General features: G+C 43.6%; 1 protein-coding gene across 4 annotated transcripts; it reads right to left on the bottom strand.

Annotated features, from left to right (window-relative positions):
* Window positions 1-6687: 6687 nt before the first annotated feature.
* Window positions 6688-15530, bottom strand: ANKRD54 (ankyrin repeat domain 54). 4 transcript variants are annotated; one of them, XM_035127466.3, is made up of 8 exons: window positions 15269-15530; window positions 12979-13026; window positions 12132-12230; window positions 11092-11163; window positions 10390-10437; window positions 10162-10286; window positions 9601-9708; window positions 6688-8707 (listed from the first exon to the last, which is right to left on the bottom strand). In XM_035127466.3, exons 1-8 carry the CDS (start codon window positions 15501-15503, stop codon window positions 8633-8635), a joined length of 810 nt encoding a protein of 269 aa, XP_034983357.3. In that variant the 5' UTR covers window positions 15504-15530; the 3' UTR covers window positions 6688-8632. The 4 variants fall into 4 exon arrangements, with proteins under 4 accessions (XP_034983357.3, XP_088508217.1, XP_088508218.1 ...); XM_088652091.1 differs by lacking the exon at window positions 10390-10437; XM_088652092.1 differs by lacking the exon at window positions 12132-12230.
* Between the last annotated feature and the right edge of the window lie 311 nt (window positions 15531-15841).

Below are 15841 nucleotides of genomic sequence, written 5' to 3'. Positions count from 1 at the left end.
TAGGAACCTGGAATGTAAGAACCATGAATAGAGGTAAGCTGGATGTGGTCAAAAATGAGATGACAAGAATAAATATCGACATCCTGGGCATCAGTGAACTAAAATGGAAGGGAATGGGTGAATTCAGTTCGGGTGACTATCATATCTACTACTGTGGGCAAGAATCCTGTAGAAGAAATGGAGTGGCCCTCATAGTCAACAAAAGAGTGGCAAAAGCTGTAATGGGATGCAATCTCAAAAATGACAGAATGATCTCGATACGAATCCAAGGCAGACCTTTTAACATCACAGTAATCCAAGTTTATGCACCAACTACCGGTGCTGAAGAAAGTGAAATTGACCAATTCTATGAAGACCTACAACACCTTCTAGAAATGACACCAAAGAAGGATGTTCTTCTCATTACAGGGGATTGGAATGCTAAAGTAGGGAATCAAGAGATAAAAGGAACAACTGGCAAGTTTGGCCTTGGAGTTCAAAATGAAGCAGGGCAAAGGCTAATAGAGTTCTGTCAAGAGAACAAGCTGGTCATCACAAACACTCTCTTCCAACAACACAAGAGACGACTCTACACATGGATATCACCAAATGGGCAGCATCGAAATCAGATTGATTATATTCTCTGCAGCCAAAGATGGAGAAGCTCTATACAATCAGCAAAAACAAGACCTGGAGCTGACTGTAACTCAGATCATCAGCTTCTTATAGCAAAATTCCAGCTTAAACTGAAGAAAGTAGGAAAAACCACTGGGCCAGTAAGATACAATCTGAATCAAATCCCTTATGAATACACAGTGGAAGTGAGGAACAGGTTTAAGGATTTAGATTTGGTGGACAGAGTGCCTGAAGAACTATGGATGGAGGCTCGTAACATTATACAGGAGGCAGCAACGAAAACCATCCCAAGGAAAAGGAAATGCAAGAAGGCAAAATGGCTGTCCAACGAGGCCTTACGAATAGCGGAGGAGAGGAGGCAAGCAAAATGCAAGGGAGATAGGGAAAGATACAGGAAACTGAATGCAGATTTCCAAAAAACAGCAAGGAGAGATAAGAGGGTCTTCTTAAATGAGCAATGCAAAGAAATAGAGGAAAACAATAGAATGGGGAAAACCAGAGATCTGTTCAAGAAAATTGGAGATATGAAAGGAACATTTCGTACAAAGATTACCATAATCAAGGACAAAAGTGGTAAGGACCTAACAGAAGCAGAAGACATCAAGAAGAGGTGGCAAGAATACACAGAGGAATTATACCAGAAAGATATGGAGGTCTCGTACACCCCAGGTAGTGTGTTTGCTGACCTTGAGCCAGACATCTTGGAGAGTGAAGTCAAATGGGCCTTAGAAAGCACTGCTAATAACAAAGCCAGTGGAAGTGATGATATTCCAGCTGAACTATTTAAAATTTTAAAAGATGATGCTGTTAAGGTGCTACACCCAATATGCCAGCAAGTTTGGAAAACTCAGCAATGGCCAGAGGATTGGAGAAGATCAGTCTACGTCCCAATTCCAAAGAAGGGCAGTGCCAAAGAATGCTCCAACTACCGCACAATTGCGCTCATTTCACACGCTAGCAAGGTCATGCTTAAAATTCTACAAGGCAGGCTTAGGCAGTATGTGGACCGAGAACTCCCAGAAGTGCAAGCTGGATTTCGAAAGGGCAGAGGAACCAGAGACCAAATAGCAAACATGCGCTGGATTATGGAGAAAGCTAGAGAGTTCCAGAAAAACGTCTACTTCTGCTTCATTGACTATGCAAAAGCCTTTGACTGTGTCGACCACAGCAAACTATGGCAAGTTCTTAAAGAAATGGGAGTGCCTGATCACCTCATCTGTCTCCTGAGAAATCTCTATGTGGGACAAGAAGCTACAGTTAGAACTGGATATGGAACAACTGATTGGTTCAAAATTGGGAAAGGAGTACGACAAGGTTGTATATTGTCTCCCTGCTTATTTAACTTATATGCAGAATTCATCATGCGAAAGGCTGGACTAGATGAATCCCAAGCAGGAATTAAGATTGCCGGAAGAAATATCAACAACCTCAGATATGCAGATGACACAACCTTGATGGCAGAAAGTGAGGAGGAATTAAAGAACCTTTTAATGAGGGTGAAAGAGGAGAGCGCAAAATATGGTCTGAAGCTCAACATCAAAAAAACCAAGATCATGGCCACTGGTCCCATCACCTCCTGGCAAATAGAAGGGGAAGAAATGGAGGCAGTGAGAGATTTTACTTTCTTGGGCTCCTTGATCACTGCAGATGGTGACAGCAGTCACGAAATTAAAAGACGCCTGCTTCTTGGGAGAAAAGCAATGACAAACCTAGACAGCATCTTAAAAAGCAGAGACATCACCTTGCCGACGAAGGTCCGTATAGTTAAAGCTATGGTTTTCCCAGTAGTGATGTATGGAAGTGAGAGCTGGACCATAAAGAAGGCTGATCGCCGAAGAATTGATGCTTTTAAATTATGGTGCTGGAGGAGACTCTTGAGAGTCCCATGGACTGCTAGAAGATCAAACCTATCAATTCTTAAGAAAATCAGCCCTGAGTGCTCCCTGGAAGGACAGATCGTGAAGCTGAGGCTCCAATACTTTGGCCACCTCATGAGAAGAGAAGAATCCTTGGAAAAGACCCTGATGTTGGGAAAGATTGAGGGCACTAGGAGAAGGGGACGACAGAGGACAAGATGGTTGGACAGTGTTCTCGAAGCTACGAACATGAGTTTGACCAAACTACGGGAGGCAGTGCAAGACAGGAGTGCCTGCCGTGCTATGGTCCATGGGGTCACGAAGAGTCGGACACGACTAAACGACTAAACAACAACAACAACAACAACAACATTAAGTGCTACCAACTACCCTAATTTCCAGCTTATTTCAAGGTTACAATCCTATGCCGTTACGTGGGAGTGAGCTGAACACAGTGAAACTTGTGATATAGGCAAAAATCTGCCCTTATTCCCTTATTGGGTTCTCCATCGGTTGGAGAATATAACAGAGGCCAACCAGAGAAGTTTGAGAAGCAAAGCCTTTATTTTTGTTGTTGCAACAGGGTCCTTCCCCTCATGCAGGAGAACAAGGAAGGAACCCAGAAGGGAACCTCCACTTTTATCAGTTTTCCCATCACCAAGAAACACCCCCAATACATAATTCCTACATCACAGCTGTGTAATCAATACCTCACAAAAAAGGAGGGTTCAAGGTAGAAATCTGAGCACTTTTGACACCTCCTCTCACCCCTCCCAGGTGTGAATTCCTAAACACAAAGAGAAATTAACATTTTCGTAAGAGTTGATCACTGTCTTTTGTTTGGAGGAGTCTTCCATTGTGAATGAGATGGCTATCAGTCTGGCACCATTTATGGGGAAATGTCCAGTTGGCAGAGTCTCCGCTTACAGGATTATGGCTCCCAAGTTGCTAGTCATGTGGAAATGTGTCTGTGTGATTCAGTGGGGTGGGGAAACTCCTACAACAAGATGGATAACACTTTAATTCTGGTCAGTTTGGGAGTGTCAAAATGGTTTTCAGGCCTGTCTTCCTGTACTGTTTGTGTGGTACATTTATGAACATTTATTATACCGTATATGTGTGACCTCAAAATTATTATAACACTTGCTTCTGAGCAGACTGCAAAGCATTGCACTGCAGATCTCTCTCCCATCCCCATCATTATGTGCCCCCCACGTGCCAAACTACCTTTATTGTACCACGGTATATAGATAATAGGGACGCAGGTGGCGCTGTGGGTTAAATCAGAGCCTAGAGCTTGCCGATCAGAAGGTCGGTGGTTCGAATCCCCGTGAGCTCCCGTTGCTCGGTCCCAGCTCCTGCCAACCTAGCAGTTCGAAAGTACGTCAAAGTGCAAGTAGATAAATAGGTAAACGGCGGGACGGTAAACGTGTGCTGCTCTGGTTCGCCAGAAGCGGCTTAGTCATGCTGGCCACATGACCTGGAAACTGTACGCCGGCTCCCTCGGCCAATAACGCGAGATGAGCGCCGCAACCCCAGAGTCGGTCATGACTGGACCTAATAGTCAGGGGTCCCTTTACCTTTTTATATAGATAATACAAAGATGTCCATACTATCTGTATCTTTGAATCAGGAAGCAAATCTATCTAGGAAAGGTGAAGCTTTCAGGCCCATGATTCTAGGTTCAGGTAGGTAGCCAAGTTGGTCTGACGCAATCAAAGCAAAAAAAAAAAAAGTCCAGTAGCACCTTAGAGACCAACTAGGTTTGCATGCACACTTCTTCAGACCCATGTTATGAATAAACAAACATGGTAATTATGTCTATTCAAAGGACAATGGTGAAGTATGAAGCACATGACATTTTCTGTGATGTGTGTTAACTTTAACTTTAGACTACTTCTGAAATGGAAGCGGTAACAAGGGGCAGAGCCTGAAATAACATGCATGAACGTAGAACTTTTTAGTCTGTGCATTAAGTCGAGGATGGTGCAAATATATGGTGTTGGAGCACTACAAGCCTCACTGGAGGCGAACTTTGTGGTGGATCAGGTCCCCTGCATGCATGCCTGATGAGTGGAAGCCTGGATTTCATTATCCCTCCCCAACCCTTTTTCAAGGGGGAAAAGTGCACGAATAAGGAAGGTCTTGGGAATAAACAGTTGGCGAGGAAGGTCTAGTTCACAGCGGAGGCTAACCACACGGCAGAGGAAGGTTGTTCCTCTCGTACACAAGGGTGTTTCAGTTCGCCTTGCAAACGAACCAGGCTGCTTCCACTGGAGAGGGACTGTCCCTCAGAGGAAGAGCATCTGCTTTGTGGGTGGAAAGTTCCAGGTTCAATTTCCAGCAGGTTTCACACAAGGCTGGGGACAGTCTTCTCTGAAACCCTCAAGAGCCACTGCCAACCGCCTGACTTGGTGTAAGGCAGCTTCTTATGTCTTACGCAGCTCCTGTTCTTCCAAAGGGAGAGCTTCCACCGGAGAGCTTCCCATGGAATTGTTCCCCATTTTCATTTTTCAAGTGTGGATGGATATCTTAAGCAGAAAAGCATGGTCCTTTCTTGCTTCCTTTACCCACACAGTGAGAACTTGCAGTGACCCTTCCTCGTTTATTATTATTATTTTATTTTTTTACAACATAAATCCACCACAACTCAAATAAACAAATCCACCACCATTAGACATAAACATAACATAAAATTTAACAAACGACAAAATAAAAGACTTTATCCTGCACATGGCCTCCTTGTTTACTTCTTATGAACCGTTTCCTTTATGAGCTGTTATTACGATTTTTCAAATTATGACTTAAAACAAAACAAAACCACAAAGTCTCCTGCAGACATTAATCGAAACAAGACCAGGTATGTATATTCGGGCACTGTTTTGTAAAGTATTCTTTACATTTTCCCCATTCTTTTCGAAATTCTTGTCTGGGAGTCCCCTAATTGCCTTTGTTAATCTAGCCAATTCGATATACAGTGGTACCTCAACTTACGAATGACTCGACGTACGAAAGTTTCAATTCACGAACGGAGCTCCGTCCGCCATTTTGGATGCGGCGCGAATAGGATTTTTACTTACAAATTTTTAATAGGGGTTGCTTCGACTTACGATTTCATTTTTTCCCCACATAGGCTTCTACTTACGATTTTTTCGACTTACAAAGGTCCGTTCAGAACGGATTAAATTCGTAAGTCGAGATACGACTGTAGTTTAGAAATTTATCCTGCCATTCCGTTTTTGTTACCACAAATTCTTTTTTCCCAATTTCTGGCAATTAAGGCCCTTGCCACGCTTGTGGCATAGAGGAATATTTTCTGATCCCCTCTTGTTATACCTGTGTCTGTTATCCCCAATAGGAAAGCTTCTGTATTTTTCATAGTTATACTTAAAACATTTTTTTAAGTTCATCATACACTATGTCCCAGCTTTTGATTTTTTCACAGGTCCACCAAACGTGTATGAATGTCCGCTCTGCTTTACCGCACCTCCAACACAGACCTTTCCTCCTTTTAAAACAGGTGAACTACACCTCGCATCACCCTGACTGACAAGAGGTACAGTTTAGCAACATCTGTCTTAAAATGTGGCTAATGAGATGTTCTCAAAAACGAAGAATAGGTTATGCTTCTTGTACTACATACTTTTCCTATCACCCGAACGGCCCTTTGTATGTGGTGCCCTTTCCCACTTGTCCTCCTGTTAAAAAAGACTGCCCACGTTTCCCACCACCTGGCGAATTGCTTGAAATATAAGGACATTCTGCACCCTCCTCTCGGCTATTCCTCTCCCCCAAACGGTGATTAATGTTTTCGCCGGCTGCACATTAAAGGAGCTCAATGCAAAAATGTGATTCAGTTAGACAGCCTCGCTGTTTCCCAGGTACAGTGCACGTAAGTGACTGCCAGGAAACTAGCAGGGGGTAGCAGAGACATTGATTTTCATGGAGTCCTCAGCAAGTCTATTAAGAGTTAGGAGGCCGCAACCGTGGGATCAAGAGCCGCAAACACAAGACGGAGGCAGAAAATTACATCAGGTCTACAGACTGCCTCAGCCTTTGAGCTTAAGGCAATGAGACACTGTCAGCTTTCATTTCAATGCAGTTTGCTCAAGTGAAGAAACTACCGAGTCCACCTCCAGGCCCCAGGGAGAGAAGACAACAGGGCGGTGGGGTAGAAAGAAGAAAAGTAGGCAGGCAGAAATGTGCAAAGCCACCCTGAAACCAGACAGCACTTTATTGAAGTTTACAATGGAAAAGTTCAAATCACCTCCCACCCTCCTTGCACATCGTATTAAAAGTTCTCCGTATTCATAGTGACAGCTCTGGCAAGGTCAGAGTCAAGTCAGTCCCAAACTTCCCTCCCCTGAGCATTCAGGATTTCTCCTATCAAAGCTGCTTAGCTTGTGAAATCCAAAACATGGACTTCTGTCGAAAGATACGAATCCCATTAAATCTTGTTTTTCACAAAAGCAGCACACTTTTTAAAGCAACAACAAAAGAGTCATAATAGCTTGCTAGGCTCAAAGTTCAGAAGCAGCCTTGGAATTTCAATGATGCAGAAATCAGACCACAATAATGGATTTGCTACAAATGCGCCCTGCCTCCTCTGATTAAAAAAAATGTGGGCTGGCTGAAGTCAAAACATGCTGTTATGTGGCAGCAACACCCTTGAATCCAATGAGTTGGCATGTATCAGGCAAACAGAGTTCTTCTCTCGTGAGCATAAGGGCTGCTAAGTCTTTTTGTCTTTTTTAATTTTAGCGGCAGAATGAGAAGGCAAGCCTCCCTCACTTCAGTGACAGGCAACTACTGCAAATGGGAAGATATACATTTCCAAGGCCCATTCGACCAAAGCAAAGTACAGCATTGTCATCAATAAAGTATCATCTGTCCTAGGCATGCGCCCACACACTGAGAAAGCAACCCCTCTCTCTTCCCTTTATGGCAATATCCACATTGGAGTACGGGCTTGGTTTGCTGCTGTGATCACAAACCTTGAACTCACGCTCTTCCCTCTCGTGTGTGTGTGTGTGTGTGTGTGTGTGTGTGTGTGTGTGTGTAGGAATTTAAAGCTTCTGTTCCTGTTTCAGAACAAATTGTGATTTGTCACTGCGTCTAAACTCGCCAAACTGTGGTTTTCTGTTACTTCTGAATCAGTCCTGTCTTTGAAGGAAGAAAAGTAGTGTATGAAGCAGCCCTGAGAGACACCATTACTTCCAGCTCAGGTTTTTGAGGACTGATATAGATTATGTTAGCTGGCATAGAGAGCAAAAGAAAGTCCAAGGAACAGTAATCAGCAGGAGTAGGCAATGGGTAGCCTGGCGACTCATTGTAGCTCCCTATTAGGCCTGAATCCCAGGCAACCCGTAACTATGAAAAAAGTAAAAGATCGGTGCCAGCTGACAGATGCAAGCAAGGAATTCTTGAAGTCTCTTACTGGCCCTCTCAGACAAGAGATTTTGGCAGAATTCTTCCCTTGCACACCTCGGCTACCAATGCAGGTGCATGAAAAAGGCAGAAAATGAAAGCGGTATGGTTCATAAGAGAGGAGCATAAGCAAAGAACCCTGTAAAAATCCTGGAGGAAGGGACAGAGGAGGAGGGAATTAAACAGCATTTTAGTGGGCAAAGCTAGCATTGCTGGCCCTTTAGCCCTTTCTCAGTTTAAAATAGCCCTCCTTTAAAACTTAGTTGCCCAACAGGGTGTAGTTTCTCACTGTTTATGCAATTGCTCAACGATTCATGTCCTTAGAAGTCAGACAACTCATGTGGGATGCTGTGCCCAACAGCTTCAGTTCCCCCAAATGTTCTCAAAGCACGTTGGGTCTGTCACTTGGAGGACCACGGAGATGCTTCTGAAATGGGGCAACTCCCCTGTACAAGGTGACCACATTTACTAAAAAAGTTTTCACTGATGCATTTTTTTAAAAAAGTGATTCATTGTCCTGAAAGTCAGAGCCTCAGTATGAACCTCTTGTCCTGAAGGAAGCGTCCATGGCAGTAATAGTGGCCCAACAAGTCTTGGGCAGCTGAGAGTATGTATCCAATAGGAAAAGCATGTCTGGTACCAGCAGCAGCATGTCTGAAGTCTTGCTAAGGAGCTCCACTTGCTCTTTCTCCTAAGGCTTCTCCGTTTGATTGAGAAAACAGTGGGAAATCCCGTTACCTCTTCTCGATCTTCTCCTTCTGCAAGCTGAGGGAGGTGAAGCTGGCCAGGAGGTCAGTAACCTCATCCACCTTCCAGAGGGGAGGAAAAAAGCACAAGAACATGTTATAGAAGTCAAAGAAGAATATGATGAAGGAAATGAAATTTGTGAGGGGACCGAATTCATTAATTCACAAATAATGGGACTTGGTATTGTCCTGTTGAGCAAGAGAAATTTCTGCTGCTAAATGACAGAGAGTAAAGAGAAGTATGTCCACAAACATAAGAGACCTTGAAGAATGGGCGAGAGGGTAAGGTCAGTAAAAGAGATTATTTTTTTACAATGATCATCTTTCAACAACAATCATTTTTTAAACAATGACCATTGCAAGCTTTGAAAATGGTGCAATTCATCAATAAAAAGCCACAGTTTAAAATTTGGTCGCCGATTCATGAGGGCTGACAGTGAGACTTGGGACTGTTAAAAGGATCTGCTGCCATGCAGAAGCAGAGTTGCACAGGCTTCCTGTACCAGATTTGATGAAAAAGAAATCAGGACAATGGCTTTCCCTTCTAAGTGGAGCCACAGCTACTAAATAATTTTATTTTCACAGCAAAGCTATTGCGACATTGCTTCTAGCAGTAAGAACCACGTGCAAGTGGAGTGGGCAATGCTCGGTTGAAATCAGGATAGTCTTTAAAATTTAAACTTCTCCAACTGTACTGATGGGTCTTGAATATTTCATCCTTATGTTTCCAATAACAGAAAGTAATGTACCACCACCAATTTGATAAAGTATTATTAAACTAAAGCTTTTCCCCCACAATGTCTTGTAACTAGAGTGTATCATTTAATAAATATATTTTTCTCTACCCTTCTGGAGTCTCAAAAAGGCAGTGTCATTTTGCAACACTGAAATATATTTAAACTCGGTTAAGTCAGATGTTAATTAAATATACAAAATCCCCCCGGTCATTCATTCACCTGCTCTTTTGTACTAGTCATCTGTAGCCTGGAGCAAAGATCATCCAGCTGTTCCCGATGTTCGTGGCGCCCGAGGCGTTCAAGGTATTCCCGCAACATCTGGATGATCTGAAACAAGCAGCATAGGAGAGATGGGATTTACTATGAGCAATGAGGAGGGTTCACACTTCTAAGTACAAGGTCAAAATTTAAGTAAATCTGCTATAGGTTTTGATGAATTCCGAAATAAAATGGAAGCACATTTGAAATAAATAAAACAGAACAAATGAGAACTAAATGGGGCAAACACCATGGCTTTTCCACTGGCACAGAAACAAACTAAATATACTTTTCAGAGCAGCAGACTATTAAGATTGGACTTTCCCCCTATTTTATATGCATATTAAATCTGACAGCAGATGGCAGGAGCCTATTTTCCTTCAGGGTTCCTGGAAAAAAAATGGCTTTTACAGAAAAAGCTCCATAAGAAATGTCTATGCACAGAAGACCAACATTTTGCAACCAGGCTCTATTACCCTATATTATGTATTAGATTTCTTGCCCATCCATTATCCTTATTACCTGCTTTACTTCCAGGCGCACGATTTCCAGACTCTGTGAGAGGCCCTCCTGCAAGATGTTCAGCTTCGACTTGGCCAAGTGCAGAGGGGTCCGTCCAGCTCGATCCAAGGCATCTACTCGAGCTCCTGGAAGATGCACATGCAGAAGAAGAAAGGGGTGTTTTAAGGATCAAGATAACCCCCTATGGATATCTATAAACAGGGAAGGCAGCTCTCTAATTGGCATTACCTCCACGAAGCAGTGTGGTGATGATGGGTACATGGTTCGTGCAGGCAGCTGGGGAGGGAAAACACGAGTCACACAACTAAGTAGTTACAGTAACTTGGTGGGGACTCTGCTTAATGGGGTAAAGGTTGGCAAATGGCACTCTCACAAAGGTGCCAAGAAATCCTCAATTCAAATCTCAACTCTGAATCCCTAGGCGGCCTTAAACAAGCCAATACTGCCTCAGCCTCAGCAATCACTTTCAGCAGTATGGAGATAAGGATTCTAGAGATAATGTCCCCATTGGCATGTAACCTAAACCATGGCTTTTAGTGCTACATCTAGAAGCCGGAACAAGTCGGAGCAAAGCCTCATGCGCACATCCTTCGTCCTCCTGCACAGCCAGGGGAAAGTCTTCACCTGCATTTACTTTCAGTTTCTCCTAATGGGTCTTGTGTTTTTTATATTGTCGTTATATGTTGTGGACTGCCCAGAGATCTACGGGTATAGGGCGGTATACAAATCTAGTCTCAGTTTGGTTTCAAACTCCCTAAGGCAGAACAACTTCTTCTAACTCTCTCCTTGTAGTACTTTAGAAAATCCAAATATCCTTAAGCACACAAGTTGCTACTGTGAGGCAAAGGAAGGAAAGAAGATATAAAGGAAAGAAACAGGCAGGTCACAGGTAAGGCCAAATGTGACAACGTGTGTGTGCGAGACGCTTACCCAAATGCAGGGGGGTGTTCCCCAGCCCATCTCGCTGGTTTGGGTCGGCTCCATGGTCCAAAAGCGAGTGCACTAAAACAGAAACAGACCCATCCTAAGTTTGTCTTGAACTTGATGGGCAAAGAAAACCCACCAGATCTGAACTATTTACCTCTACAATAGATAAAAGACTGGCTATTCGACAGCACCGACTCATTAATGTGACAAATATGTTACCATTCAAAATTTAAAAGCATATATAACAGAAAACAATGCTCTAATCATAGCCGCAGCAACACATTTCACTTTTTAATGATTGGTTTCTTGCATTTAAACCCCACCCTTTAGCTAAAAAGGCTCTTGGACTAACTTACAAATACTGTATCAATACTACTACTACTTCAATTCCATCAGCCATCCATAAAAAATCAAGAGCCCCCTAGCTCTTACATATATGCTCACTAAAAGCAGACATTAAGAAGAACATTTTTAGAGCCCATCTAAATGATAACAAGAAGGGGAGCAATCGTCTTATGGCAAAAGTACCCTTGCCCGAATCTCGCCAAATCCATCCCTCACAAAGTGCTCCACAGGAACTAGGATCTCCTGTAATAAAATGCCTATTTTATGTCTCCTGAAACTCTTCTTAAGTTTGCACACAGAGTATTAAGAAGCCATCATATGCACCAATGTGCCATTCTTCCTTGGAAGGAGCTTCTGGCGTTTTCAAAGTTCCTTCCTGTTCCTGCTTTCTAAGATCCTTTTAATTAAACCTTTCAGGACTCAAGACACAAAACCTCAGCTCCTCTTGAAGTTGTTCAGAAATATTCTGACAATCTTACGTGACACCACAATATTTTAGGAAGAATATTCCAAAATTGCATAACATCACTCCTCAGTCTCCTTGCACATGCTGGGTGGGATGCTTGCAAAAAGGATATGGGTGTTTTTTTGGTTTTCTGAAACTCAGCTTTTAAAGCTGGAAAGAAAATGATTAGCAATCTATCCTGGAGAAATGAGGCCAGAAGCTGACAGGCCCACCTCATTTCAATGTGACTCACCAATACTGTCATTTCCATTGCAGGAAGCAAAGTGCAGGGCCGTTCGACCTTTGTCGTCAGCTGCACAGGGGTCCACCCCATCTTCCAGAAGCTGCTGCACTGTTGCCACCAAGGAAGACAAGACAGCAGTCAGAGAGCTGTTCTGTCGGTGATTCGTCATTCAAATTCCAACTTCTGTGTCCGGGCTGTGGAACTGGATCTGGCTGGTGGGCTAGATTATTATCTCCCCCAACTAGGTCCCCTTGAGCAAAATCTGATAGGTGGGCAGGGCAAACGCACACTTTACAAAGTGCCTTTCAAGCACTTCACAGGAGTTGCCAAAGAGCCAAGTCTTTTGAAGCCCTTTGCATAAGGTTTTGCTTGAAAACCCTTTTCACCTGCCCCACACATGGTGTCAGATTTGGCAGCAGGGGGGCATGGCCAAAATGAGCAGGCAGGCCTTGTTAGGTACATGGGCCAGAGGTTTCCCATCTCTTTTCTGCACAATGGATTCTGGCTTGAGGACACTGTTGTAAGAGGGACTGTTGTAAGCTACTCTGAAGACCTTTGACAGCTGAAGAGTGGGTAAAAGTGCTTTAAACAAGTCAAGCTTTTAGTCTGGTTACTGGATACTTCCTCAGTTCACTAATTCCCTTCAAGCTACTGACAAGAGTCTTTTAAAAGGTGTTCCTCCCAAGGGGATTTTGAAGCCACCAAAACCCACAATTCAAAACATTATCCTTACCATGCAGGAAACCACATTCTTGCTGGTTGCATTTCTAGCTTATAAGGCACACATAACCAGAACTGATGTAGAAGACAACAACTCACAAAGATATACACTAGGGCCCAAATGATGTAACCTTACCTGTTTCTAAATCATTAGAATTGGCAGCTTCTCTCAAGCGTTTCAAAGCTGTGGAAAAAGAGAGGGTGAGCTTTTTGGAAAGCAAATAGGACAACAAGAACTGCTTGATTCCTGACTCCTAGGCTCAGTAATTCAGATTTTGCAAAACAGATGCTTATTCATTTCTCATTTCCTATACAAAAGCCATACCTTTTCACAAGGCTGAACTTCTTTTATGGGATACAACATTTTGTGAGTACTCATAAATACAATAAAATAACACATAATTGTATTTTGTGTTATCATATTCCATACTAAGTGTAAAAAATATATATTAATGACCTAGTGCATACTGTAGGTGTAAGCAAGATGATGTCAATTTCAGACACATTTGGTGGGATTGCAAAGAAATTCAAGAGATGGTGGGATAGGTTACGGTAGCAGGAACTACCGGTATATTAATTAACTGCTCTGATACGGGGGGGGGGGGGGAGGACTGGGAATGTCAGAAAAACTGAAAATTCAACCATCTCCATTATTAGAGGAATGGAATAGAAACTTATTGAGCATGGTGCTAATGACAAAGTTCAATTATAAGAAAACCTAGAGAGGGCTTTGGACTTGTTAGTTTTGTAATATAATTTCATATAACATTAAAAACAAAGAAGAAACTACAAAAAATGGAATGGCATTTCTAATTGTTTAAGGGTGAGAACTTAATGCTATGTTATATGCATGATAAAAGTTAAGACTGATTATACAAATAATGTTTCTAATTTATGTCTGCATTTCAGATTTTTACATAATGCAATTTATTTTACCCAGATAAATACAGTTGTCTAGCTAATATTCATTGCGACTGCCATGCAGAAGGCGCTTGTTCAATTCCCATAGACACTAAACTGGGTATTTCCTGCATTTCAATACTATTCTACTTCCATATGCACTCCTTAAAAAAATATCTAAAAGCCCATCTGCTTACCCACCATGTAAGTCCTGTGCAAGAGCGCTTATCTGTTAAGAAAATAACTACAGGTGCAAACAGCAGCAAGGCCTCCCCCCCTTGTCTGATAATCTCATTATTTTGTAAAGTTTTACAAAAGATTTTGAAGGTTTTGCACTCCCCATCTTGTACATGGGAGTGCAAATTTACTTACAGCCTGGCTGCATTCATGTAGCCAGTCTATAAACTGTTTTCTCTCTCAAATCACTTCCTCATTTTGCACCCTCTCATACAAGTGCATTCTGAAGAAACTCTTCAAGTGCCAGTGATGCTGTATTTGTATAAAGAGACAAGTGTGACTCAACAGGGTATTCCCATCTCATTTCTTCCCATGAAGAGATGACCCAGAAGAGAGTATTTTCATCAGAATGACCCAGAAGAGAGTATTTTCCCCCCTTCTCTTTTGCTTGCTATTTCTCCAGGTTCTGCAAAGCCAAAACTGACTTCACTTGGGCTGCAGTCCTATGCACACTTACCCAGGAGCAAGCTCCAGTGGGTCTTCCCACTGCATAAGCATGCTTAATAATCTTGCTTTTGTAAGGCTGCATACTCAGAATTACTCAAAACAGATCAATTACTCCTTCACAGACTTCAGATACCCTTTCTACTCCCAATCAAGATAGTAACATGCCCCAAACCTTCAATAGGTAAAACAGGTAAAATGAAGGTTCCAGTTACTATAAAACCAAGCCACTGTAGTTAATTCAGATTTGAGTGTGCACTATTGCATCCCACCCTTTTTATGGGGAGCTCAGCATGGTACTTTGTGCCCCATAATCACACTTTGGTCGCTACACTAGTGTGGGTCCTCAATGGAGCAGCAGAAGAGCTGAGGCACAGTGGATCACAACTTCAAGGCAGTATGGCTGAAATACCTGACCATGTGACCAAGCACGAAAGCCCAGGCCTGTGGCTGTTTATTCAGTGCACAACAGGCCTCACTTCCTAGTAAGCACATTTGGGGTGGAAGTCCAACTCTGTGCGTGTTTAGTGGGGCACAGCTGCCTGGGAATCCCCACTGAAGTTACACTCCCCTAATGCATATTTGCATGGGTGCGAGCCCCGCTGAACCCATTAGGATTTCCTCCCCGTAAAGCATGCCACAGGTTGGGCTTGTTAGTCGTGCAATAATAATAATTAATAAGTTTATTATTTATCTCCTGCCCCTCTGACTGGGTTGCCCCTGCTACTCTGGACTACTACTACATACTACTGATTAATATTAAGTTTATTATTTATACCACCCCGCTCATCTGACTGAGTTGCCCCAGCCACTTTGGGCTACCAATACAGGGCCCAGCACCTCACCGTGGATCTCCTTGCCGGTAGGCCCCACCTTGCGGTGCAGCCGGGCGGCCTTGCGGCGGCGGCCAACAATCTTGCACACGCGGTGCTCGCACTGCCACGGCAGCTGCAGGTAGTGCAGCGAGGCAGAATCCGGCGCCTCGGGGACGGCCCGCAACGCAGCACCGAGGCCCGTCAGGGAGAACATGTTCGCGGAGGCCGAGCTGGGGTCTCCCGCGCCGCCGCCGCCGCCTTCCATCCTCGCCGTCGAGTCGCCACTGCGCGTACGGATCTCAGGCGAATCGGGCCCAGGCTCAGAGCGCGAAGGCGGGAGCGAACTCGCGTAACCATAGGAACAATAGAATGTGGGGCGGGGAAGTGGGGGGGGGGAGAGGAGCGAGACTGACCGCCGCCGCCAGTAGCCGCCGCGTAGCCAATGGCAGAAGACGGGCGGCTCTAAGAGGCGGGGCAAATAACGTCAGAAGAGGGGTCGTGAGCCAAAGAGATGTTTTATTTGAGGAAGGAGCCACCACGCAGGAATCCGCCATATGCGGGGCTACATCGATGGGACACGCTGCTAATGTTAATAATAGTTTT

Source organism: Zootoca vivipara, chromosome 9, assembly GCF_965207765.1.
Source record: "Zootoca vivipara chromosome 9, rZooViv2.hap1.1, whole genome shotgun sequence".
Taxonomy (NCBI): Eukaryota; Metazoa; Chordata; class Lepidosauria; order Squamata; family Lacertidae; genus Zootoca; species Zootoca vivipara.
The sequence above is the reverse complement of the archived record's forward strand: the minus strand, read 5'-3'. Positions and strand labels throughout refer to the sequence as shown.

Coding starts and splice junctions, on each gene's coding strand:
- ANKRD54 (XM_035127466.3), bottom strand. CDS start 15,503: ATGGAAGGCGGCGGCGGCGGCGCGGGAGACCCCAGCTCGGCCTCCGCG. Junction 13,027..15,268: donor TACCGGCAAGGAGATCCACG/GTGAGGTGCTGG, acceptor CTTTTTCCACAG/CTTTGAAACGCTTGAGAGAA. Junction 11,164..12,131: donor CAATGGAAATGACAGTATTG/GTGAGTCACATT, acceptor TTTCTGTTTTAG/TGCACTCGCTTTTGGACCAT.